At 46.5% G+C, this 27029-nt stretch overlaps 2 protein-coding genes across 8 annotated transcripts in view; one reads left to right on the top strand and one right to left on the bottom strand.

Annotated features, from left to right (window-relative positions):
- Positions 1-27029, bottom strand: part of ASTN2 (astrotactin 2) — an 859033-nt gene that overhangs the window by 201148 nt on the left and 630856 nt on the right. The gene's annotated exons all lie outside the window — the stretch shown is intronic.
- TRIM32 (tripartite motif containing 32) lies at positions 963-13466 on the top strand. 5 transcript variants are annotated; one of them, XM_059142163.1, is made up of 2 exons: positions 963-1058; positions 10356-13466. In XM_059142163.1, the coding sequence occupies exon 2, from the start codon at positions 10378-10380 to the stop codon at positions 12397-12399; it is 2022 nt and encodes a 673-aa protein (XP_058998146.1). In that variant the 5' UTR covers positions 963-1058; positions 10356-10377; the 3' UTR covers positions 12400-13466. The 5 variants fall into 5 exon arrangements, with proteins under 5 accessions (XP_058998146.1, XP_058998147.1, XP_058998148.1 ...); XM_059142164.1 differs by having other exon boundaries at positions 981-1058; positions 10353-13466; XM_059142165.1 differs by lacking the exon at positions 963-1058 and adding an exon at positions 1215-1339.

The raw sequence follows: 27029 nt of genomic DNA, 5'->3' as shown, positions 1-27029 counted from the left end.
TTGCTTATCTAAATAGGGTGGTTGTGAGAATTAAGGAGTTATGCATGGGAGGTGCTTAGCCCCAGCCAGACACTAAGTGCTCAAAGAGGGTAGTTCTGTTCTTGTTTCTGTTCATTGTGTTATGCTTGTGCAGGGTCACAAACCTAAATGGGATTTGCAGTTAGGGCCCATACTACCCCACCCCCGCCCTGCTCCTACGCTGTGCCACTCAGTCAGCTACAGGAGCAAGTACTCTGCCAGGCCTGGAACTACTTAAGGGGCCACAGGTGCTCAGCAGCCATAGGCCTGACCTCCTGCTCTTGGTTGCACTTGGGCGCCCCCCGAGGGCTGAGGGCTTGGGTTTGGGTTCCAGCGGAGCTTTGCTACTGCAGAGACAGCAGGGGAGCAGGTGCACAGCGCGTTCCCCTATTTAGCTCTCCTGCGGCCTCCAGCGGTGCAGGGAAAAGACTCCTCGCTGGGGGGCTGCGTCCACCTCGGGCGTCTAGGCTGCGGGGCGTCCCAGGGAGCAACTTGGAGCCAGAGGAACTGCCTTTCTAGGCGAGTCCAGGCTCTGCGACTACCCGCTGGGTGGCATGTGGCGAGCAGCGGGCGGGGGTTCTTTCCCTGGCTACTCCTCACATGCGCAAGCTGCGTTTCCGGGAGACCCTTCTGCTGGATCCAAGACTCCCCTGGCTGCTGCTGGACGTGAAGGGTTAACGAAGCGGGTATCTGCAGTCAGACACAGGAGATCAGATTTGGCCCCGGACTCGCTGAGGGAACTTGGGCAGCCTGCTTTTGCCTCGGTTTCCCAGTCTGCATAATGGGGACATAAAGCTGCAGGCCGCGTTCCAAAGGCCCGGAGGTTCCCAGTTGAGAGCCCGCCCCTACCCAGCTGATGGGCCGCGAACCCTCCGGCCCGCGCGACTACAAGCCCCAGCATGCCTCTGGGGCGGGGCGCAGTGACGGACAGACGGCTCTACGAATTAGAACCCGCCAAGGGGCGCGCGGCGGCGCGTGCGCAGAGGGCGGCGGGCGGGTGGGCTGGCGGCGGTGGAGTCGTCGAAGCCGCGGGCGGTCAGGTAAGGGGCGGGAAGGAGGGTCCGGGACCAGGGACCGCGGCCGGAGTCTCGGGCGGTGACTGAGTGGCGGGGAGGGGGGCTGCGCTGGCGCGGCCCACGCCCGGCTGGCAGGGTTTGGGGACCGGATCTGAGGGGTAGGACCGGGGTGGGGGTGGGGCTGCGAGAAGCAGGCTCGGGAGGGATTCGATGGGGCAGAGGAGCTCAAAAGAGATGCAGCTGTGCGGGGAGGGGAGAAAGGGGCTCCCACACAATCCGCGGTGCAGCGTCTCGGGAGGCCTGAGGTAATGTGGGGTCCTGAGGAGAGAGGGTGCAGCATCCGGACGGTGGGAGGGCGTCCGAAGGCCCTGGAGACATCTGGGGGTGCAGAATTTCGGAAACAGGAAGGAATTGGGGCGGCCCTGATGAGACTTGGGGTGCCGCATCTCGGGAGGCTGAGGGAACTAGGCGTTTGAGGGGCAAAACCTGAGATGAGAGATCAGGGCCTGAGGATCTTCTTATTGCTAAGGAGGAAGCATCTTCCAGATGGGATCTGGAGAAAATTGAGGGGGTGAGTTCATGGGGGAGTCAGTGGGAGGCAGTGTCCTCTTAGTAAGAGGGGGCCTGGCTCAGGTTTGAAAAGGCAACCCGTGACATGAGGAGGATAAAAGGAAAAGGACCCAGGTTTGAGGACGGCATCTTGCCTGATGGAATGCAGGAGTTAGGGGCTCAGATTGGAGGGCAGAAGTCTGAGCTGTGTGACTGGGGTGTCGTGCTGGGATGCAGGGCTGAAGGCTGCAGAGGTTTGGAAACAGACATAAAAGGAGCTGTGCCAGGGATTTGGGGGGCATGGGCAAAGAACTGGCGAGGGCTGCAACGGAGAGCCCAAAAGGCTGAATTCTCGATTGTAAAAACGGTTGGGAACACAATTTAGGGGGGTTGTGGGGTAGGATGGAGATGTACTAACTGGGTTATAGAATAAGGGGACTCTGAATAGATATGTGGATTGGTGTTGGGTTGCTAAAAGGATATTCCTGAAGTCTGCATGGGCAGCAAAGGAAGTGCTAGAGCTCTAAGGACCTGGAGATAAGGCATGCGCTGGGTTTCAGTGTATGAAGTTTAGGAGAGTTCAGGGTTTCAGCAGCAAAGTCAGAAGTCTTCAGAGATGAGAACTCCTGAAAGAGCCGGACTTTCCCTGTTAGGGGCAGAATCTGCCTCCCTCACTAACCAAAGATCACTTATCACAAAGCAGCCATGGAACGGCCACTCACTCTAAACCCTGGGCCTGCTGAAAGTTGTAGGCTTGGGAGGAGAAAAAAGAGTGGTTAAAAAGCCATAAAACGGGAAACTATTCAAGGTCATCTGCCCAAGTATCCTTTTGGCTATCCCTCCAAGCTGTGACAGCACATAGTCTGTGAGACCTTCAGGGGATGAGTAGAACAAGATCTCAGGCCTGGTTTCCGTTACCAGTTATATAAGTAGATTGAATTAATCCTATATAAGATCACTTATAGACCAACAGCTCAAGAGGCAGTGGCTCTGTGAGGGAAGTGTTTGGGCTGGGAGAGAGAGACAAGAAAGGGGGAACATTGAGTATTTAGTCCTGTGCCAAGTTCTAAAGAGATGACTCCTAATTAGGGAAGTGGTGTCCCCCAGGAGACATTTGGCAATGTCGGGAGACATTTTCGATTACAGTCGGGGTATGGGGATTACTGGCCTCTAGGAGATAGACACCAAGGATGCTGTTGAGCATTCTACAGTGCACTGGACAGCCCCTCAGAACAAAGAATTAGCTGGCCCAAACTGTCAGTAGTGCCAAAGCTGAGGAACTCTACTCTAGGATTCCAATCTTGCGTCTATCTCTACTTGGCTTTGTGATCTTGAGTGAGTTAACTTAACTTCCCTGTTGTTGGCCCTTCATCTATAAAGTATTAATAACAAGACTACGTCATAGAGTATTATGAAGATTCAGTGAAGTAAATCACGGTGCTTAGTGTCTGGTGCACAGCACTCACACTAGTAATTTTAATTTTATCACAGCACTACTAAGCAGGTTCTGCTCTATTCAGTTTTATACATAAGGAAACTCCGTCTTAGGAAGTGACTTGTTTAGCTAGGAATGGCAGAGCCAGGCTCATATTTAGATCTCTGTAACCCTGTATATTCCCTCTTTCTTTTTTTTTCCCCCCTTGCTGGGGTCCGCTTAGTCAAAATCTCAGTGCATTCCCCTCAGTGAAAGGACTGCCCAGTGAGTATCACTGACTATCAATTTGAACTCTAAACGAGACAAAACTGTCTTATTACATAGGGAGTAACCCTGGACTTTGTTCGTGATTTGCTCTTAGACCAGGACCAGTAGGTAGATAGGGGGAGGAGCTTGAGGTTAGGATGAGGTGCTGGAGACTAAAGGGTAGGTGTAGAGGCCATTGGTTGAAAAAACACTTCATAGGGGGACTGAAGCTAAAGGTTCTCATCCTCTGGAAGATAACTCCTGCTTCTAAATGATCTCTTGGGCTTCTTTTCCCTGGGATAGAACAGCATTTGCTCTGTCTGCTCCAGGACTAGCCGTAGCACTGCTGAAGCCAGTTCAGAAACAAATTAGGGCATCAGAAGGCAGGAGATTTAGCTGGGACATCCAAACACACCACCATGGAAAATATGTAATGGCAGTTGAATCACCCTGGGACTCAAGAGGCTTGAAGTCTAAAATCCCTCCTCTGCTGCTAATTTACCAGGTGACCTAGGACAGACACTTCTTATCAGCCTCAATCTATTAAAAATAAGAATAATCATTTATTGTTTATTATGTGCATTAACTCTATTAATCCTGCGAGTGATCCTGCCAACAATGTAGATATTCCATATTATGCAAATGACAAACTAACAGATTAAATGCTTTACTCAAGGCTACACAGCAAGGGGCAAAGTGGGGATGTGAGCTCAGTTATGTCTGACTCCTACACAGTATTATACTAGTTTTATTAGAAAGGCTTTTCCAACACTTAAAGCCCATACACCTATGTCTGGAGAGTTTGGTAGTCAAGTTTACAAAGCCCTTCAAATAGGTCACTGTCCGAGCACACTGATGTGCTGCCTCTGTGACACTCCCTTTATTTTTCTTCCTTCTGCTATAACAAATAATTTGATTAGAAAATCATTCCTAGGTACCTTTACTAACCTCTCAGCCAAACTGCCTAGAGCTAACGGGAGCCTCATCAGCTATGGAAGAGTAACAGATTTTTTGAGTCAGTGTGGTTTTATCAGCTATGGAAGAGTAACAGATTTTTTGAGTCAGTGTGGTTTTATGACTGCGAGTTGACACGCCTGGATTTGAACCTCAGTTTCCACTACCTACCAGCTTTGAGACCTTAGGTTGCTTTTCTCTGAACCTTGGTTTCCTTATTTATAAAGAGGAATAACATACTTCACAAGGTTATTATGAGAATACAAGGTACCTGACATTCACTAAATGGTTGTTTTATAAGAGGCGGTAATTATAAGAGGAAGACCTTGCTAGAACGAAACTGAAGGTTGTTTTGCCAAATTTCAGTGAGCTTAAGCAGCCCTCACCAGTCTGTCCCAAATTCCCATCCCCTCTTGTACCTTTCCCAGGATCTGCTTCCTGATCCTTTCATCAAAAGCTCATGATTAAGTGAGCATGTGTTGTATGCTGATGAAAGAACTGGAAGACAGGTGGGCAGGTGGAGATGAGTTGGAGGTCCTCTGAGAAAGGACTCTTTTTCCCCTTGTCCTAGATTCTCTAAGTCACGTTGGTAGCATTGATATTACCTAAGTGTTTGTGGAAGATGCAAGGGAACCTTTCTAGCTCCTACAGTTTTAGAAGAAGAGACTGGCAAGTGTCTTTGCAGCAAACTAGTACTGATTTAACCTGTCCTTGACATATTGTTACTCAGGTTTCCTTTTCCACAAACTCTTCCTTCTGAGTGGTTTTGTTTGTCTAGACCAGTACACAGCTCTGTTGGTGATGCCTGTGTTTCCCTATAAGCTCCCACGTGAGTTTTTCTTAGCTGTTTGCAGGTAACCTTAAATGCCCTGAGTAAAATTAAACTCCCAACTCTCTTCCACACAACAGAACTAGGTGAGTGTCAAGTGGGGGCCTCTTAGACTTTGTGAAAGTCACTCTTGCCAGCCACTCCACTGGGGAGATGGCTATGCACTTGGTTAGCATTCCATTCACGTGCAAGAGGAGTAAATAGAGTTTAGAAAGGGAATGGTATAAGCCTTGTAAAATCCCAGTCAAAGCAGAAATGTGACATGGTGGCATGGACCTTCATGTCTTAGGAAAGGAAATGTGGTACTGTTTTACATGTTTTCTAGTTTTTAGGTAAAGAGCTCTGTTTGTGTTTGGTTTGGTTTGAAAATTATATGCATAGTGTTTTATGGAGCTGGGCTGGTAGTATGTGGTCAGTAAAGGTTTGTGTGATTAATTGCTTAAAGCTCTTCAGTTCTGCTGATGGCCATCTCTAATCTTTAGATTCTGAGATCAGGTGAAACTCTCTAGTGAAGGCTCAGAATTTTTATATTTGAAATTTACATATCTGATATCTTGGGTACAGTATGCCTGTTGAAAAGTGCTGGTTTTTCTCTTTGGCTGGGTAGTGGCTGCCGCTACATATTGTATATCGCACAGTTAACTGTATGCCTCCGTTGGTGCTGTTCTAAGTGCGTTATACACATAATCCCACTTAAACCTTTACAGTAACCTTGTAAGGGAGATACTATTTTAAAGCCCTTCTGAGAACCAGAGAGGTTGGTTAATTTGTCCCAGTCTCCACAGTAAGCAGTAGAGCCAGGACTGAAATCCAAAAAGCTTGATTGCTGAACCCGCTTTCTTGATCTGTATAATGCTGGTCACGGCTAGTGACCTGTCTTTTAGTCCTAGTTCTAGTCGTATGATTAATGAGTTCTTGATAGCTCTCTTCTGATCTCCATTTACTCATCTACCCTACCCTCTGAGATCACTACTAATTCTAGCATTCCATATTTAATCCCTGCTAGAAGGAGCTTATTTTCTGGGCAAGAGACGTTGTGAATTCCTCTGCACATCAATTTCTAGCATGGATGCCTAGTGTTCTCAATCAAATTCTTTCAAAGCTGGCCAGTCCTTTTATTAATCTTGATGTGCTTTTATCTGCCATGAAAAGAAAGATTCTTCATCCCTTTGAAAATGTAGTTTGTAAACTGGATGCTTTGTTAATACTAGTACTAGTTGTTACTGTTAATACTGTTGCTGATTTTATTAAAATTATGATTAACCATTTTAAAGTTCACACCTGCTGTTTTCCATACTAGGCACTTGAAATGCATTATCCCTAGTTTCTTGCTTTTAGTAAAGTAAGAAGATAGGTTTAGTGAGGTTAAATAACTTTCCTCTTGTCCCACAACTTGTAAATGGCTGTGCTGATTTAATCCCAGTTCTGCCTAACTTCAGGGTTCACGGGGTTTTGGTTTTTTTTTTTTTTTTCTGCTCTCTTGGTTATTTAACTCATGGACCGGGGAAAGCATGGTGGGGCCAGCAGTGGCTAGATCAGGTTAGGTAGTGACTATAGAATATTCCTGAGTCTTAGGGCAGCTGAAGTAAACACAACTTGAGGGGTAGATTCTTATCTGGAGCAGAAGAGCTGGGCTAGTATTGGTAGGGGAAGTGCGGTATTAATCGTGAGATCAGAGCAGTGAGGTGAGGGTTCAAGAATTGATGGTACAGAGCACTCAACAGGAAGCATCTTTAAGGTGTCATGAAGGCAGACAAGATTATTATAACATGTTGAGGGTTCGTTCTGATTGGTTTTAGAGTTTATAGCTGACAGAAAATGCGTGGCTAATGGCGGGACTTGGAATGGTAAGACAATTCTTGTCACCCTCTGGTCCTTTGAGGGAAACTGAGTTCGAATTGACTTGCGAACTGAATCATTGTTAGTATTAACAGTGATGGCTAGATGTATGTTTCTTGATGAGAGGGACTGTATCTGCCTGTCGTATGGTTCTTTATCAGGCTGGGATCCTGCTGAAGGCCGTGTTGATGGGTCATAGACATGGGAGACATAGTTCAGGCCTTTCCCAAGTTTGAGGCCATTTACCTGATGCTTTAGTGATGAGAACTCATGTTTTCCTGGCAGAGCACACTGGCTTTAGAGTAGGAATCTTTGACATTCTCTTCTGCCTTAGGGAGCCTAGCGAAGCTGCAGATAGCTGAAATAATTTGGAATATGGATGTGGGCATAGTAAATTCATTTTTTAAAGTAGATAGCTTAGACGAGGAGGCAAGAAGCTTTTTAATTGAAGGAGGTGGTATGATATTCCAGAAACCTGGGGAAAGAATTTGCTAGTATTTTTACAAGTTGGCAGACTTGTCTAATTAGCTGATCTGCAGTGCCAGCTTTGGGAAGAACAGATGTCCCTTGCATTGTAAGGTAGCACGCTCTGGATCTAAACACCAAATGTTGCCCTCAGTCTGTTGTGCCAGATGATGGAAGAAGGAGCTGAAGCTATTGGTTTAAAACCTAAAGTTTGCTTGGATTTTGAGTTAAGGTTTTCATCAGTATTTCTATAGTACTGTACCCAGACCTATGGCATCTAAGAATTCAGTAGTAAGTTTCACCTATAGGTTCATGATATTTGATGGTATGTTATTTTGTTGAGACATGAATTTGAGTCATAATGGGTTACAAGGTTGGTGTGTGAAAGTGGGTCGCCCAGCTAATAAATCAGAGTAGCCAACGACTCCACTGGGGCTAAATCTCATTAACAGTAGTATTGTTGGTTTTTGTGGAGAAACTTACATTCTACAAGGCAGCATCTCCCAAAGAATGGTCTAGGGAACACTTGTCAGCAAGTGTTACATGAGAGTGGGGAAAAAGCCCTAAAACTCGAAGTAATTCTGGGTTAAACAAAGTTAAAGATATCTGTACTGCAGGGTTTCAGCATGTTTGAGCTTTGTGACCTTGAATCACTTGTTTTGAGCCTTCGTTTCCTTACAAAATAATAAAAATAGTACCTGCTTTGTGGGGTCATTAGGAGGATTCAATGAGATTAAGTATAGAAAGCATCTAGTGCAGTATCCAGCACATGGAAGGTACTAGATGGTTACTGTTCCCTTCTGGTGGAAGAGAAGTCAGATTTCAGAGAGGTGGGATTGACTTGGGATAAATTATGTGTGTCTGCTATTGAATATTTGTCAGGACCCCGTGCAGAGTAAGTATGGGGAGACTCCGTAATATGTATCTCTGCATTGACTTCCTGTCTTCTATATGCATGGAGAAAGACGCTGATGACATTCGCAAAGCTTTTCTCACCTTGCTGCGTTATCCTCAAACCAGGCTAACTTGCCCTCCTCTTCTCCTTGATGGCTGACAGTCTGCATTATCCGGAGACTGCAAGGACACAGCTGTAGAATTTGCATTTGAGAAGGGCTGCACTTGGCCCCTGTGCCTCACCTTGCTAGATCTGTTCATTCTAATTTGGGGTATAAATTGACACGGACATAAATCTGCAGAGCACTGAGATCTCTGTTCTATTTTATGAGCATATGTGGATCAAGGTAGGTGGGAGTATTTATGGCTTGTACTTGGTGAAGTAGGGGGTGTTCCAGGCCAAATATAAACTGTCTTGATAAGGCAGTACTGTTTTTTAAATCACCAGGCTGGAGTCTCTGGCTTTCTTAGCTGTCCCACTTCCCCCTCTTTAATCGACTCATCCTGGTGATTGTACTTCTTAATCTTGCTCAAGTGCATCTTTCCATTGCCACCACCTGCTCCCTAGTTCAGGCTCCCCGTTTCCTCCCCCAGGCAATTTTACAGCAGTTTTCCAAACTAGTTTCTCAGCCTTTTCACCTACTGCATTCAAGCTTTGATCGTTATCACTTCCATGCTTGAAAACATGTGTTGCTTCACTGCGCCCATCAAAATGAAATCTGAAGGTCTCATTTCGGCTCTGAAGACTTCTTATCATTATTCTCCTAATCAAACCAGATAACTCTGGTCTCACTATATTCTCCCACAATTTTAACCTAAGAATGACAGAAAAGAGAACTAAAATTTACCCGAGACTTTTTTTGGTGCTGAGCCAAAACTTGGAAGTTTATACAGTCCCTGTATTATCTCATTTAATCCTTGCATTCACCCTGTGAAGGCAGCATTATTTCATTTTCTATGGAAACAAACCTATAGAGGCTACATGTTCCCTGTTCTCTTTCTAATGCACTGAAGTTCTTGCTCTCCCTTGCTCTCTAACCTTTAGTAAGACTGTCCTTGTTTGGTACGCCCCTTTCCCCCATCTCCACGTGTCCAGGACCCTATCAATACCGTTCTGTTTCCCTTCAAATTACAGTGAATGCCTCTTAGCCTCCATCAAATTGAGTATGAATCTTATTTATGATACTGTTTTCTGCCTTGGTTATTATTTACTTACATGTCTTATGTCCTTTACTAAAGTTAGAGCATCTGAAGGGCAGGATCTGTGTCCTAGGAACTTAGTACAGTAAAATACATGGTACCTCATCTTAGTTGGGTGAATCAGTGAGTAGATGGGACAATAGATGAATGAAAAATACATGTATTCCCTCACCTATTGTTTTACGGATCACCTAAAGCTAATCATAATTTTCTGCTTCCCTGTGTGCTTCCTAGGACCCCAAACATGGCACCATAAACTCTCTATAACATAATGAAAGTGGCTCTGTGTTTTAGTTCACATAGTTTTCTTTGCTTAAAATGCCTTTATCCCTCAAGGCCATGTTTCTTTCCGGACATATCTCAGAAGTGTCCGTGCATCCGGGGAGCCTCTGCAGTTCCTACAGGAACTGTTTATTCTATCCACTGTGCTCCCAGAGAACTTATGTATAATCCTTTCCTGTGTGTAATTTTCCTATGCTTTTTCCCTAATGTAAATTGAGTCGTAGACGTCACTGATCACTAACATTTATCAAGCACACTGCTTGCCATGGGCTGTATGAGGTGCAGCATATTCATCATACTGTTAAACCCCTCTGAAAACTAAATAGACACCGTTATCACTTCGATTGTATGGACAGGTGATGGGCAGCTGACCTTTGGGAAGTTTAGGTTACTTCCTTAAGGTCACACAGCTAAATACCGGAGACTCCAGACCCTGATTCCTTACTCACTATGCACTGCTTTGTCTGCTTTACTTCCTTGTGTATCACCATCATCTAATGGAGTGGACTAAATACTTGTTAAATAAGTCAGCAGCTGAATGAATGATGGTAGCTATTCTCTTGAATGTTTCTTGAGTGAATTAGCTCGTGCAGGCAGTGGAATAAACGCTTCTTATTCTCGTTAGCAGGATTTGACCCTCTGGAGCATGAATGCCAAGTTGGTTGGTTCTGGGCTGTATTAGCAGGCCCCTCAAGGGAAGCACGATGGCCACTGCAGCAGCAGCAGCTTCTCACCTGAACCTGGACGCCCTCCGGGAAGTGCTGGAATGCCCCATCTGCATGGAGTCCTTCACAGAGGAGCAGCTGCGGCCCAAGCTCCTGCACTGTGGCCACACCATCTGCCGCCAGTGCCTGGAGAAGCTCCTGGCCAGTAGCATCAATGGTGTACGCTGTCCGTTCTGCAGCAAGATTACCCGCATAACCAGCCTCACCCAGTTGACAGACAACCTGACAGTGCTGAAGATCATCGACACAGCTGGGCTCAGCGAGGCTGTGGGGCTGCTCATGTGCCGGTCCTGTGGCCGGCGGCTGCCCCGGCAGTTCTGCCGGAGCTGCGGCGTGGTGTTGTGTGAGCCCTGCCGGGAGGCGGACCACCAGCCCCCTGGCCACTGCACGCTTCCTGTCAAAGAAGCAGCTGAGGAGCGGCGTCAGGACTTTGGAGAGAAGCTGGCCCGCTTGCGGGAGCTCATGGGGGAGCTGCAACGCCGGAAGGTGGCCTTGGAAGGGGTCTCCAAGGACCTTCAAGCACGGTATAAAGCGGTTCTCCAGGAGTACGGCCATGAGGAACGCAGGGTCCAGGAGGAGCTGGCTCGCTCCCGGAAGTTCTTCACGGGCTCTTTGGCTGAGGTTGAGAAGGCAAACAGTCAGGTCGTCGAGGAGCAGAGCTACCTGCTTAACATTGCAGAGGTGCAGGCTGTGTCTCGCTGTGACTACTTCCTGGCCAAGATCAAGCAGGCAGATGTAGCGCTCCTGGAAGAGACCGCTGACGAGGAGGAGCCAGAGCTCACGGCCAGCCTGCCCCGGGAGCTAACCCTGCAGGATGTGGAGCTTCTCAAGGTTGGCCATGTCGGCCCCCTCCAAATTGGGCAGGCTGTTAAAAAGCCCCGGACAGTCAACATGGAAGATTCCTGGGCCATGGAGGCGGCAGCTTCTGCCACCTCCACCTCCGTTACATTTAGAGAGATGGACATGAGCCCCGAGGAAGTGGTCGCCAGCCCTAGGGCCTCGCCTGCTAAGCAGCGGGGTTCCGAGACCGCTGCCAATATCCAGCAGTGCCTCTTTCTCAAGAAAATGGGGGCAAAAGGCAGCACGCCAGGCATGTTCAACCTTCCAGTCAGTCTCTACGTGACGAGTCAAGGCGAAGTGCTGGTTGCTGACCGAGGCAACTACCGTATTCAAGTCTTCACTCGGAAAGGCTTCTTGAAGGAGATCCGCCGCAGCCCTAGCGGCATTGACAGCTTTGTGCTGAGCTTCCTTGGGGCCGATCTGCCCAATCTCACTCCCCTCTCAGTGGCCATGAACTGCCATGGGCTCATCGGTGTGACTGACAGCTACGACAACTCCCTCAAGGTATACACCTTGGACGGTCACTGCGTGGCCTGTCACAGGAGCCAGCTAAGCAAACCCTGGGGCATCACAGCCCTTCCGTCTGGCCAATTTGTGGTCACTGATGTGGAAGGTGGAAAGCTCTGGTGCTTCACTGTTGACCGAGGAGCAGGGGTGGTCAAATACAGCTGCCTCTGCAGTGCCGTGCGACCCAAGTTTGTCACCTGTGATGCTGAGGGCACCGTCTACTTCACCCAGGGCTTGGGCCTCAATCTGGAGAATCGGCAGAATGAGCACCACCTGGAGGGTGGCTTCTCCATTGGCTCTGTGGGCCCCGATGGGCAGCTGGGTCGCCAGATTAGCCACTTCTTCTCAGAGAATGAGGATTTCCGCTGCATCGCTGGCATGTGTGTGGATGCTCGTGGGGATCTCATCGTGGCCGATAGCAGTCGAAAGGAAATTCTCCACTTTCCTAAGGGTGGGGGCTACAGTGTCCTTATTCGAGAGGGGCTCACGTGTCCAGTGGGCATCGCCCTCACTCCTAAAGGGCAGCTGTTGGTCTTGGACTGTTGGGATCACTGCATCAAGATTTACAGCTACCATCTGAGAAGATACTCGACCCCTTAGGGGATGAGAGAGAACTGTTTCTTCTGCTTCCCAGCCACTTTCCTCTCCCTTCTTCCTTGGTTGTCGGTGGTATTGTAGAGTGCACTTGGCCTGTGTTTTTATGCCAGCTGGCTAGTCCTAGAATTTTAGAAGCTGTATTTTAGTGGGTTGTTTTTTTTTTTTTTTTTGGTTTTGTTTTGTTTTGTTTCGTTTTTTGCATTATTTCCCTCCTAAATTTAGAGCTTTAACAGATGTATTGCCCCAAATAGGACATCTGATATGGGGTTAGCTGAAGTTTGATTAGAACTTAGGCACTTCTGAGGCTTCAGTAGAAAGCCTTTTTCCCCCTGTATTTGAAATTTGCCCTTGTACTGAATCCTTGTTGATTTCCCTCTTTTGGCTTTGATAACCCTGGTCCCATATTTCCCTCTTATTGTAATGTGCTTCATATGTGACATTTTCTCTTCACTTCTGCTGCATTTAGTATGCATGTTCCAGTGGGATCTGCTCCATCTTTCATTTCAGACCTCATGTCCCTGTGGCATGATGTCTCAGGTCTCTTCACCTTTACCAGAGTGAAAGCTCATTCAGTGCCACCAAGGGAAATAGACATTCCTTTCGGGAAGCAGTACCTCTTGGTTCTGGGGGTTTTGTGCCATCTTGGACTGGTCTCTAATTGCAGATGTGACAGAGAATGGATCGAACCCTAGCTCGTTGGTGTTGGAGACTTCAGCCTGGAAATCGCTTGCCTTTTATAGGATCGTATAGATTGGAATTATTTCAAAGCACAGAAAGATGGGAGTAAACAAACACAAATGCTAACGTAGTCAGTAAACACTTCTGAGTAGTCTCTAGAGCGTGTCATTTTTCATAGTACCTCTCTCCACGGACCTATGCTAAGAGTGGACTGCAGAAGCGTACAGCACACGCTGGGGTTAACAAACGGGGAGGTGGACACATCTCATTTTCGTCAGACAAAACTGTTTGGTCTTTATTCTGTATTTTCCTCAAGTGACTGCACAATATTTGGTTTTGAGATTTATTTCCATTCCTCTATCAGAATTAAATAATTGATAACTGTTTCTTCATTGCTGTTGTTGATGTCTTAATTAAATACGGGATTTGGGAGATGAGAGGGATAAGTTGTACCATTGCTGTTTTGCTGCCATATGTAACACTGAATTCTTTGAGATCATTAAGGACCTACCCCAGTCAAAATTCAGCCTAAGGCACCATTATGTAAAGAAATCCAAATCTTACTTCCACACACATGTACAGCCCTAGCCCCCAAGGTCTATGTAGAATCACCAGCCCTGTGTTAGGAACTGAGCCTCTACCATTTGCTTTATCCTTGTAATCAGAGCTCAATGAAGGAAGAAGTCTTGTCCTTTTAAAAAGACCAGAAGTGGGCAAGGGAATTTGTGACAAGGATCCTCCAGCTTTAGTTTTACTAAGCAACATAGTTTGTTCCTTAGGTGCCGGGCTGATGGCAAGCCAAAGAACTATCACCTTGCTTTTTAAAAGAAACAAAATCTGCTCAGCTGGGCTACTCAGAATTGTATTGTTTGTTTTTCGGTGGTGGCATTGTTTTTTTTGGCTTCTGTTGTAATAGCTGCCAAAGAATAGGAAGGGAAATAATTGGTGTGAGGTCCAACTAGCTTATCTTGCACTTTTTACCTGGAGAAAGCCCCATGTTCTGAAGATGAAATTGGTTTCATCATCTGCTTTCCGAGGACTGTATAATTGAGAGGAAATTGATCCAATTAAAAGTGCATCACAAAGAACAACACTAGTTATTAGAGCCACTTTATCTGTGATAGCACCTGGCATTCGGGATCTGTCCTTGCTGTCAGTGGGGGGCTTGCTAAGGTAATAACATTGGTTGAGGCTTCTAGCACAGAGTTTGCAGCACAGAAATGTTTATTGTGGACGTCATGGGGCCGGAATCCTTCTAGCCGATGCTTTTGGAAGACAGCGCCTTCGATCACTACGGGTATTCGGCATTTAGGGCTACCCACTGTTGAGCCACACTCGTGCCTCGGTCCTCGACTACAGCAGCCTCCGCTGACCCAAAAGGGTCATAAGTGTTGTCTGAATGTTTTTATTTCTTCCATGTGAATATTTTAGGCTGTGCTTAGTGCAATCACTTTTCAATTATCTACCATGTTGACTGCATTACATACATCGTACAGCCCCAGGAAACTAGTTTCCTCGATTATAGCAGTTTTTGTTGATTGTTTTTTATTTATAACAAATGGTGCCCTGATTCGAATAAAGTCTTAAGTGCAAGTCTATTATGCAAAGCAGATCAGAGACCAGCTTCTCTGGTTGAAGCAGGTTCATGGGCCTACAGAATGGGCTCCCTCACCTAGCCTGTGCACCCTTGCAAAACTCCTGTGAATCTACAGAACACTTTCTGAGAACCATTAAACTCTTGTGTTGCTTGTTGCTTCTGTGTGGTCCTGGGCCAGGCATTTCACCTTTCTCCTTCTGGGAAATGATGAAAATGATCTTCCAAAGGAAGGGTTTAAGATGTGAGATAAGAGATGGGAAAGGACGGGGCATACTCAGTAAGTAGTAGCTGGGACTCCCTTCTTTTCCTTGAGTTGTTCAAACAAGTGGTGTGAGGTTATCCAAGCCCTCCAAATGATACTTTCCCTCTTTCATGTTCCTTCCCTACTTGCCAATTGGAACTTTTCTCCAGGATTTCCTCCTCCTGGGCCACCTGTTCCTTTTTATTACCACTCTTCCCTATTTCACATTTCTATTACTGTATAAATTGCTGTGAGCAATTTGCATGCTACCTAACATAGAATATATATATCCTCAGGTATTGAATTGGCTCTCATTTACTTGACTTGCTAATGACGATAGGCGTCCACTAATCTTAGTTTTCTTAACACAGCTCCCTTACATTGGATAAAAAGGTATTCTTAGGTAAGTTCTTTAATAAGGTATTTGAGAAACTAAAGGCAAACAAATGACTTACAGGGGGGTTAAGTCCTGGCTTCCCTTTATCGTTCTGCGTAATTATATAGAATTTACGGTTTTGGAGAAATAAAGAGTCGTTCAATACTTGTTGAGTACCTACTGTGGGCCAGGCACTATGCCAAGTGCCCGGAAAAGAAAAAAAAAAGTAATATAATGATAAATGATGTTCATGTGCCTACTTTTTCAAATTATTTCCATTTTTCCTGTCTAAGATATTTGAAATCTAGTGTCATATTTACCTGGACTTCCTCAAAGGTCAGGGATAGGCACTACCCGAGTGGTTGTAAGGGTCACTACATGGGGTTGTAAGGGTCACCCAATGTGCTACAGCCTGAGATAGTCCACAGAGGGATGCTCTATTATTCCAGTCAGTAGGATAAACTTGGCTGGAGTCCTACAGTGTTCCTGTGGGTAAGGCAAGTCATGCTTAAGTAGCTGTACTTTTAATCTAGTACTAATTAATGGCCTCTTAAAAGTGAAGTGTTACCCAGCTCTGTAGGAGGGAAGTGGAAGGCAGAGCCTAGCAGGAAACTCCGGGCTTTCTCTTGCACCTGACTAGGCTGTTGATTTGTACTCGGGACATACAGCCCCTCAAGGGATCGCAAAACAAATTACAGCAGCTGCCTGGATGAATTTTACAAGCAGGGCAGTGGTGAGGAAGAGAGCTGTTCAGCAAAATGCGCACTTAGACTCCAGACCTATGGCTATATCTTGTCAATATCATTAATATTCATGCTACCTTGGCTAAGTCTGAAGTTAGTGAGCCAGCTCTGGGACTGGCAATATATTCTAGTGGAAAAGTCACTGGATTCGGTCTAGGTCAGAATCACAGCTCTGCCTCCAACCTACCTGTATGGCCTCAGGTGATCAACATACCTGTGCGTCAGTTTCCCTGTCTAGAAAGAGGTTAGACTACGATCATCAGAAAATTCCTTTTAGCTCTATGATTTTAATTGTTAACTAATTAGAATTGTTGAGTTTTGCCTCAGTGTTTTTGTATAATTCTTGCCAGAATTGTATTGTATTTCAAGTAGTAGAAAGAACCCGCACTTTGTAATAATCAGCCCCACTTTGGTCCAATCCCTTACTATACCCGACTTACTGTAACCGTGGGTCATTTACTAGCTATTGTCACTCTGTTGAACTATAGTTTCCTCATCTGGTAGAAGCCAAAGGCAGTTTATGTTTTAAAGTGCTGTTGTAAGAATTAAAACCTATAAATGGGATAGCATATGTAAGAGTACCGAATTCAGAAAATGTGAGGGGCTCAGGAAACGGGACTTCCATTGTAGGAGGCAGACATCCCCTCATGGTGCACTGATGTAAAATTTTCAAGTTAATGCTGGGGGCAATTGCAGACCTGTGTTGGGGATACAGTGGCCCTGCTCAGCTTCTTAATGAAAAACCTACTGGAGGAAGAGTGGGATTGCTGGAGGGGCAGAGGCAAAACTCACAGTATTGTATCCCAGAAGGAAAGCTGCACAGAAAGCCTGAAAGCTTGTTATTTGATTAAAGTAGTCAGGATGCCATCTTGACACTTTTTGAGAAGTTAAATGGAGTCAAAATTTTATATATATAATTAAAAATATCTTTATGTATTTTATATATAATTATGTATATGTATATGTATATACATATGTATGTGAATTTTAAAACAAATAGTCTTGTTTAGCTATTCCTACAGATGGCTAGCATAAAATGATTTTTCCTCCAGGTCAATATTCATTAAATAATTACAAAAATTAACATAAGGCATTAGAGTACGAGTACTGGCTGCATGTTGGACTCTCCTAGAAACAAAGACTGGTTGTCACAGACACTGAGCCTGTGGCAGTCCGTCCCTAGCTGCCCGTTATGCCTTGGGTCATGGAAGCAGCACCCTGTAGGATAGTGTGCCCCTCCATCCTCATTTCTCTGCCAGGTGCCATGGTGCTGGAGAAAGACCCTTCCTTTTCCAGACCCCTTGGCTATCTGAGGAGTTCCCTGGGATCAACCAAGTGAGAAGCAGTTTATATACTTCATAGGTGGTATCATCACCATCATATGTGATGGAGTTTGCTGGAAAGCTGCGACTTTTCCGGCCTTCACTGGAATGTTCCTGATAACGGGACAGGACCTGAGAGTCAGCACAAGTAGCCAGAATTCATGGCCTGAGTGTCTTCTTTCCCTGGGTGCCCTGGCCAACAGTCAGCCCCATCTCTACAGACTCTTGGGCCATTGCCAGTGATGTACTCTTTTGGTCCAGCCAATGGCAGCAACAATACCCTATCCAAGGTAGACTGTTCAGGGAAAAGATTTCTGGGAATTTCTTGTGTCACAGACAACCTAAAACATAAATCAAGATTGCACCTATCTTTACACATACTAAATCCATAATAAAATGCCTCACTAAGACACTTACCACCTTCAGAGTCCCAGACATTGATAGTGACCAACGCACTCGTTTCACTTCTCAAAATACATAATGTTGGGCTCTTAATTCAAGGCATTTAGTAGAATTTTCATTTCCCCTACCACTTTCAGACTGCAGCCTTCACAGAGTACCATATTGCTTTACTTACACAAGTTCAAGTTCAGTTAAATGAAACATGGCACACTTCACTAGTCAAACATCCAGAGCGAACTGTAATAAAAATTCTGACTTCCATACTTGATGCTTGAATTCTGACAGCATTCAAGCCCGACCATTCTCCCCCCTTTCCCCATTAACCCCTCATCTGGCAAACTTTGGTGCCAGAGGGAAGTTCGGACCATGGCAACCCACCTCAACCCTGCTCCACACCCCTACCCATTATACACCAGCCAAGCCCGTGTCCCCTCCTTGTTTTCTCAAGCCACCTTGCACCTGCTTGGGAGCAGAAAGCTTCATTATGTGAGCATTAAATCCTTTTGTATCTGGGTGTGTTCCTTCCTCTGAACCACATTCCAGGCTGGAGTCCATCCCACTACTTTCAAGTGACCACACATGTTTGGAGATAAATGTTAAAACAACTTCACAATATGAAAAATTAGTTTTCATGAATGTAATTTATGAGCAACCACATGAATAAGACAATGTGTTTTTGTGAAAAGACACATCATATTTGAACTAAACCTCTCAAGTCCAAGGATCTGGAACTTGCTGAATAAATCTAATGCTTCTGTTAATGTGTTAGAAATAAACTGGAAATATCATGGCTAGGAGGGAGGAAAGGGAACAGGTAGGTATGCCTGTCTCACCTGATCCTTGACTCAGGGGCTAGATACAGGAGAATGAAACTTACACTCATGGGAGGAAATGTGTGACGCGTGCACAAATGGGCACTATCTCTGGACCTTCCATAAAGGCTCACTATTGAACTCTAGGCCAAATAGAAGGTGCAAATAATGAAGCCAAAACCTTAGAAGTATATATTCATTCCTTCTGCTCTGGTGATGATGGCTGCCTAGGCCTGTTTCCCTCCGTGAACTGGGAGGTGTTAACTCCAGCCTATGTACTACGCACGAGGACTGTTCCTCAGAGTCCCATAACATTTTATGTAAGTAAAAGCCGGCCAGAAAGGAGAAGTGTGGACAGCCTCTCTGAATGAAACAAAGCCTCTCTAAGTCAGAGGTCAGAAACAATACTGGGTGTGGAGTGTGTGTGTGTGTGTGTGTGTGTGTGTGTGTAAGTTGCTCCAGGAGGAAACAAGTTGCACAAGGGCAACAGGGGAACTGTATTTTTATACTGGGAGCTTTGTCTTCTGTGATGATTTACCTACACAACTAGGTCCCAAACCTGCATTTTCAGTTCTTACCTTTTTTTTTTCTTGGATCACCACACCAGTATATGTCCAGCTGCCCACATGGTATTGCCAACTACCTTGTCAGCTGTGGGCTGCTATGTTCAATGAAAATGTCCCTGAGAAACCTCAGACTCAACATACTCAAACCTGAGCTCAGCTCTCCCAACACCTGCTGTTCTTTTGTTCTACTTTAAGAAACACTTCAGTGCCACCATTTCTCACCCGTTTTTTTTTTTCCTTCCGCTGCATGACTACTAAATGTTAAGCTGCTATTATTTTTCTCCTGAAACAAGGCTGCGACTTCCTAACTGATCTTCCTGACTCCAATCTAGCATTCCTTCAAGCCCAAGTCAAGCCCTACCCTGCACTAGCCAGAATCAAATTTTAAAATGCAAATAATATTAATAGAATCTTTCAGTGACCTTAATTTGCTCCTAGTAAAGGACACTTTCTTAACGTGGTCCACACATTCAGTGGGATGTGGCCTCTGCCCCTCTCTCTTCCTGCGTTTATCTCGGTCCTATTTCCTAGCAGACTGCTCCATACACTTTTTTTCCCCCTCTTATCTCAGGGCCCTTTTATGTACATGCTTTTCTTGCCCCCTGATACCTTCCCTCTCCTTAACCACCTAGGTTACCTAAATCTTGCCTCCTGCTGGTTTTCTGAGAGTCCCTTCCAGAGCCATCCCACAGTTTGAGTCGGGTGCCCGGGCCACACTCGGCGCTTCCTCCCGTCCTAGCGTTTACACATTGCATTGTGATTTCCTTATTACCTGTCTCTCTCCAAGTCTGGACTGAGCTCCGTGAAGGCAGAGCCACATTTAATTTACTGCTGCATTCACACGGAGAAGGCACTAAAACTTGCTGGACAAAACCAGGGCAGGGGGGGCAGCCTCGCTCATATATTGGTAAAAATGAACACTTTGTGTCACACTTAGCACCAGCTGGCTGTGCCACCTTGTGCCCCTCCCCCCAGCTGCCTCCCTGAATCACAGACAGCAAGCTGCAACAGAAAATGGGATGTAATTGAAATGAGGGAGGAGTGGTTACCTCAGATTTAATTTTCCTTGGAGAATCTTCTCAACAATAAAGTCATGAAAAGTTGTGTTTCCTTGTGGAAACCCTAAATCTTATCTTTGTGCAAAACCACCACTGGAAGAGAAGGCTCGAAAAGATACCTTCAATATGTGATGCATGGTATGTAAACTGTATCTCAATAAAGCAATCACAAATAAAAAGGAGATACCTTTGGCACAGGGCCTCCTGAATTGCCTCTTAGCACACCCTCGTGGAAGGAAGAGCGAGAAAGGGGAGCTGGTTTGATTCCTAACCCTGTCACTGATTTATAGTTCCCTCTGAGCAAGTTTCTCATTACCCGTTTCACCATCTATATTAATAGATTTATTGAATTAAGGATCTTTCCAGCTGTAAATTTCAGTGATTCTGATGCTCCCGACCTCAGGGACTGCTTGGGCTAAGATCTCTAAAAGGACCCTTCTATCTCCTTGGGCACCTGTGAAATGTGAAACAGAGAAATACAGACCCCAAGGATCTCAAGGAGGAATGCTTGGGATCTAGGGCTTATGTGTCAGATAAAAACAACCAAGTGGATCAGTAGTCTAGTCAATCTCTAAGGCCTGGATCAAAGCCTGGACCCTGACCCAGAGCCAAGGGGTCGCCAGAAAACAAGGGTCTCAAGCCCACTGACCAACACCAGGCAGGCTGGAACCCTGCTGATCTGTCTGCCTCTTTTTTCACTCTTCCTGATCAACGACTTCTACCTGTTTTAAAAGGAAGAGAAATGCCTCTGAGACAGAACACTCTTTTTGGAGTGCCCACTGTGGTTAAGTAACAGCAAAATGTAAACGGTGAGAGGGCGGGAGCAAGGAAAGAAAGAAAGGAAACCAGCAAGTACCTCAACGGGCTATATATGCCTTTGGGTTATATATATCCCCCTTCCCATCCAGCACCTCCTGATTCTCAGTTTCCCAGGCAGAAAGGCACCAGCTTTAGAGGGTCGCTGTGAGGAATAAATGAGATCATGCACCTGAAGTGCCCAGGGCGCCTGCTGGCACAGAGTGGTTCTCGGCATGTGGCACCTTTTCTTACAGGGATGGATCAGGGCATGGGGACCTTGGAGTCACACAGTCCTGGGATAGAATACTGCCTCTGCCTATTACCAGCCATGAGAGCTTAAGCTAGATCAGTTTTGTCCTTTGGAAGATAGACATGGTACCCTGGACTTCATGGGGGTTCTTATGAAGCCCAAGATAAGATCATGTGATTAATTGGTCCATACTAAGAACGTCATACACATCAGACATTGCTGCCTGCTCCTCTACCATCCCCTTCCCCAACACACGCAGCCCTGCACATTCCTCGAGTGCATTCCGAACTCAGCATCCAGCCGTGCAAACAGGCAACCCCATGCCCCACTGCTGGGCTCCAGGCTGAGCTTTCTGATAAATCTGCTTTCTATTCCCATCCCCCAGGTTCAGGCAGGACTCAAATTCAAGTTGGCCAATCACTGAGTGAGAAATGGCCGTGACTTTAGGTTTATCTTAGGCTTCTGTATTCAGGACTGGAAAGAGCTACGCCATTATGCCTTTTGTTTCAGAAAACTGATGGTGATAATAATCGCCACTGACTAGATTGTGTCTCACAATAATAAATGATAATAATAATAGCTCGCACTTCCCGAGTATTTCTTGTATACCAGGTGCAGCAGTAATCACTTTATAATCATTGTTTCAGTTCATTCTCATAACATACTGTGAAGCAAGCATCACTATACCCATCTTAAAGATACACTGAGACTCAAAATCAACATGCCTTGTCCTGCGTCACATATCTGGCAAATGGGACAGATGACGCACACACATCTGATGTGCTGTTGGTATTTGGTGATGGGTACTCCTCTGATAAGGAGTGGGTAACAATGACTGATTTGTGTAGAGTTCCTACTATAACCCAACTAATCACATGATCACATCCCATCTTCACGACAACCTGAAAGGGTCAGATGCTCTTCTGACTATTCCCGGGGACTTCTGAAACGGACCCGATGATTTGACTTCTCTGGAGGCATTTGGAGACGCAGCCTCTCCCGTGCATGAGAGTACTCAGCTGGGGACAGAGGCAATGGCACTTTCTCTGACGACTTGAAGACTGAGGCACAGAGACATTCGAAGATGGAAAAAAGAGGCCAGTGACATCCCTCAAAACACCTGATAACATCCAGGAACTACTGCTCCCAACCGGTCTGAGAGGACTCAGCATTCACCAGGCTTTTTCACACCTCCAGATTTGCGTCTTGTCCCCTGCAATCCACCTCCACCACCCGGGTGGTAAATACCCACACCCTCCAGGGCTCTGCCGAGATGTCTTCTCCTCCGGGGAAATTCCCACCCACCCTACATGGTTAGGGACCAGTCTCCTAGCCTGGCTTCCTCCACTCCTAACCCGACACACACACACACACACACACACACACACACACGCTTTCTTCTGTCATGGCCTTTATCAAAAGTTCGCTGGTTAGTCTTTCCCATTGGACTGTGAGCCTACTGAGACCAGGAAGTGGGTCTCATTCACCTTGACAGCCTCTGCCTCTAATCCAGACATACAGTAGGCGCTGGACACAGTAGCGTGGAAAGATGGAGTAATGAAAAGGGATGAAGGAAGGACAAGAGAGAGTGGCAAGGAAGGTGCCCTTGTGCAGTGGGCTTGGTGGGTGAGACTGCTCTCGGGGGGGGGGGTAGGTTCTGCCTGCTGCTGAGGCCCTGGGGAAGGCAAAAGCGCCCCTCTGTGCACCTGGGTTCCCTCCAGACCTTCTTCTCACTAAGGGGTTGAAGGCAGAGAAACGACAAAAGCCCCCATTCATCCCCAGGGAAATTCCACATTCTTAGTGCAAGACTGCTGAGAGAGAGAAGGGTCCCACCTGACTCCCTCAGTCCCTCTATCACTTTCCTGGGAATAGGACTGGGATAGGGGAACAAGAGTGTTTTTGGCTCCCGTCTGACTAGAATCAGAATAACTAGTTGACAACAGCATCAATCTCTTACAGTTCCCTAAGTGGAAGGACAAGAGGGGCAGCCTCTCATGCTTCAGGGAGTGATAGATCTGTGTGTGCATGTGTACCCTAAAATAAGAAAACGTGCAGTCTGTCAACCAGTGACGCTCCCATCTTTGAGGATGTGGGAGGCTTAGGGAACCAGGGTCTTTGAAAATGCTCTGAGTTTTCAGGAGGGTAAAGACCAAAACCAAAATAAAACAAAACAAAAACGCTGCTAATGGTTATTAAATTTCCCCCTTCGCCACTGCAGGTTCTAAGCGATTGCATAAGCTGACCTCAACTTTCCCATCTGTTGAATGGGAACAGCCAGCCTGGCTGAGGATAGGAAACACCTTACCCAAGCGTTTCTTCCTCTCACAGCCACGATTGGTGTTGCTAAGTGACCACTGCATTCTTGTCACCAAGCCTGGTCCTGCCTGACCCAGAATTTCTTTCAGGGAGCACTTCAGGTGGCTACTACCTTGTAATCAAAACTAGCCCACAAAGAGAAGCTCACCCTGGCTCAAGGAGTGCCAAGGTTCCTTCCAGCTCTGACGTTCTTGGGTTTGGCTCTGCCTCATAATGCTGCCTCTAAGTTAAGAGGGTGAGTAGAGTATCTCCTCTCCTGCCCACCCCGAGGGCCTATGCTCTGAGTCGGCTTCCTTCTGTTCTTTGGAGGGTGGATAAGAGAAACAGAACAGGAATGCCTTGGGCCTGATAACAGCATCTAGAGAGTTCTCTGAGGCTGCAGTGGTAGGAACAAACACGGGTTCTCCTGATGAAAGCAGCCTGGGTTCAAATCCCTGCTGCCAAGCTCCCAGCTGGGAACTCCCTCAGGCCATCTCACCCTTCCAAGCCTCGCTCCCCTCAAGCACAAAATGCAGATAACAATGCCTCCCTTCCAGGCTTGTTGTGCGAGGAGTAAATTGGATGAAAAAATGTACGTGAAAGTGCTTTGTGAGCCGCTCTGCTCTGCGCGGAGCCCTGCAAAGGATTATTATTCTTGGTACGCACCAATAGGAAGACGACTGGGGTGTTCCGTTCCAGATGGACTCAATCTAAACCAGGGAACAAATGCTTTTTTTGGTAATTTCATCTGGTGGAAATGGCAGTCTCATGGGCCTATTTGTGTTTAATGAACCACATCCTGTATCGTCTTCTTGCAAGGTTCTGAGGAGAATTAAGTTAGTTCTCTCCTCTGGCGTGCTGCAGACAAGTGAGCGTCCAGCTCAGGTTTAACCTCCTCTGGCCTCCCCACTCTCCAAGGAAACACTACCTCAGAGCTAGATGCATCCTACTACACAGGGCTGCGTGGAAGCCATGAAGCTGGGGGAGGGAAAGAGCTCTGGGACCACCTCCCACCACCCGGCTGGGACCCTGGCCTAGAGGAATGTGGCCGGGCTCTGATCCCTGACTGCCGCCATAGTGAAGGGTTGTGTGAGGCTGAGTGTGACAGACAGACAGACAGCCTGGAGCAGACTGGCTGGGGACATGGCGGATCTGGAAGGGCACTGAGGCTATGGGGAAGATTTTGGAAATTAGCCTCAGAACAATGGCAAAGGACCTGGGAGTTTTCATCCAAGAAGAAGCATGATGGTATTTCTGTTAATGGTTAATTGTCTTCATCAACTTGACTGGACCATGGGCTATTCAGAGATGTGGTCAAACACGACTCTGGAGGTGTCTGTGAGGGTGTCCGCGAGGGTGTTGTGGATGAGATCAGCAGCAGACTGAGTAAAGCAGAATGCCCTCCCTTATGTCACTGGGCCTCAACCAATCAGGTAAAGGCCTGAATAGAATAGAAAGGCCGACCCCTCCCCCCACCCCAGGAGTAAGAAAGAATTCCTCCTGCTTGACTGTTGGAGCTAGAACAACATTCTCTTCTTGCCTTTGGGCTCAAACAGAAACATTGGTTCTTCTTGGGTCTCAAGCCTACTAGCTTTGGAATCAGAACGTACACCATCAGCTCTCCAGAATTTCCAGTTTGCTGAACAGATCTTGGCTTGAAACTTCTCAGCCTGCACAATCACATGAGCCAATTCCTCATAACAAATCTCTCTCTCTCTCTCATGTATGAATATTATATACAATAGAGACTTTTATCTACCCATCCATCCATCCATCCAACCATCCATCCTGTTGGTTCTGTCTCTCTGGAGAGCACTGACTGACCCGTGTCCTCGGGGCTGCTGTGTGGTTTGGACTGGGGAGACAAGAGTGCATGCCGAGGAATTGCACTACTGGGTATTTACCCCAAAGATACAGATGTAGTGGAAAGAAGGGCCATCAGGACCCCAACGTTCATAGCAGCAATGGCCACGGTCACCAAACTGTGGAAAGAACCAAGATGCCCTTCAATGGATGAATGGATAAGGAAGATGTGGTCCATATACACTATGGAGTATTATGCCTCCATCAGAAAGGATGAATACCCAACTTTTGTAGCAACATGGACAGGACTGGAAGAGATTATGCTGAGTGAAATAAGTCAAGCAGAGAGAGTCAATTATCATATGGTTTCACTTATTTGTGGAGCATAACAAATAACATGGAGGACATGGGGAGATGGAGAGGAGAAGGGAGTTGAGGGAAATTGGAAGGGGAGGTGAACCATGAGAGACTATGGACTCTGAAAAACAATCTGAGGGTCATGAAGGGGTGGGGGGTGAGAGGTTGCGGTACCAGGTAGTGGGTATTAGGGAGGGCATGGATTGCATGGAGCACTGGGTGTGGTGCAAAAACAATGAATACTATTATGCTGAAAAGAAATAAGAAAAAAATAAATAAAAATAAAAATTTCAAAAAAAAAAAAAAAAGAGTGGATGCCAAGAGTCCAGGTAGAATGCCAGCACTAGAGTCTAGGCAAGCCACGATGGCCGCTTGATCCAGGGCCCAGGAGAGGGATGGAAAGAAGTGGGCAAATTCAATCCCTCATTGGGAATGAAAATGGGTAAGATTTGGGAAATGGGGGGGCGCGAGGGAGGGAGGATGTGAAGAAAGACTCCGGTGTCTGGTTCTGCCTACAAACAGATCATGGCCCATTTCACTCAAACGCTGGGAAACCACCAGGTTGTGTGGGGCAGAGTTTGGGTGGGCAAGGGAGCTGCCATAATGGCAAATATTGGGGGAAGGCTTCGAGGCAGAGGTGTAAAGTGGGAGTCGACAATGTAGGGACAGTGACAGAATCCCCACAAGAGAAGGGTCCAGGAAGAGGGGGCCCAGGCCAGGGTCATCTGAAGTCCCACGGATGGAGGTGGGTAGAAGAGGGTGAGCCGGCAAAGCAGACAGAGAAGAAGCCAGCAGGAAGGTAGGGGACTCACAAGGAAGATCTGGGACAATGGCAGCGAACACAGTGCCTCAAGCAGGAAGCGGTCAGCTCGGTCAAACGCTAACAGAAGGTCAAGCAAATAGGAACTGAAAATTGCCCCCTGATGATTCAATCTACAGAGAAGTAAACCAGTAGCCAGGCAGTCCCAGTTCTGAGAACAACTGCTTTCATGTGGGGTTGCTGTCTTTGAAGCAAACTCCCTCAGGAAACTGAAAGCCCAGGAGAGTTCTCCAGCCCACATCAGCCCCTTGGCCACAACTGTCCTCAGAAAAGGAGGTGACATTTGACTATCTTTTCCTTCTCCGCCCCCCCCCCCAACTCCTGGGCTGCCTTTCAAGCAGTCAGAACTCCTTTAAAGAATAGTCTCGGAATGCTGAGCTGACAGTCAAACCTGCACTGTAATTCAAATGGAAATGTAGAAATTCATTCCCTCGGACAGTCTTGGGAAATTATAATTGAGATAAAACATCTTTTAAAGGTGGCAACAGGCATCTATCTCTGAGGACATCTCTATA

This window comes from Mustela lutreola, chromosome 12, assembly GCF_030435805.1.
Source record: "Mustela lutreola isolate mMusLut2 chromosome 12, mMusLut2.pri, whole genome shotgun sequence".
In the NCBI taxonomy this organism is placed as follows: Eukaryota; Metazoa; Chordata; class Mammalia; order Carnivora; family Mustelidae; genus Mustela; species Mustela lutreola.
Note: the sequence above shows the minus strand (reverse complement) of the source record. Positions and strands in the feature narration are given on the sequence as shown.

Bases quoted from the DNA above. Each gene is read 5' to 3' on its own strand.
- TRIM32 (XM_059142163.1), top strand. From the start codon at position 10,378: ATGCCAAGTTGGTTGGTTCTGGGCTGTATTAGCAGGCCCCTCAAGGGA.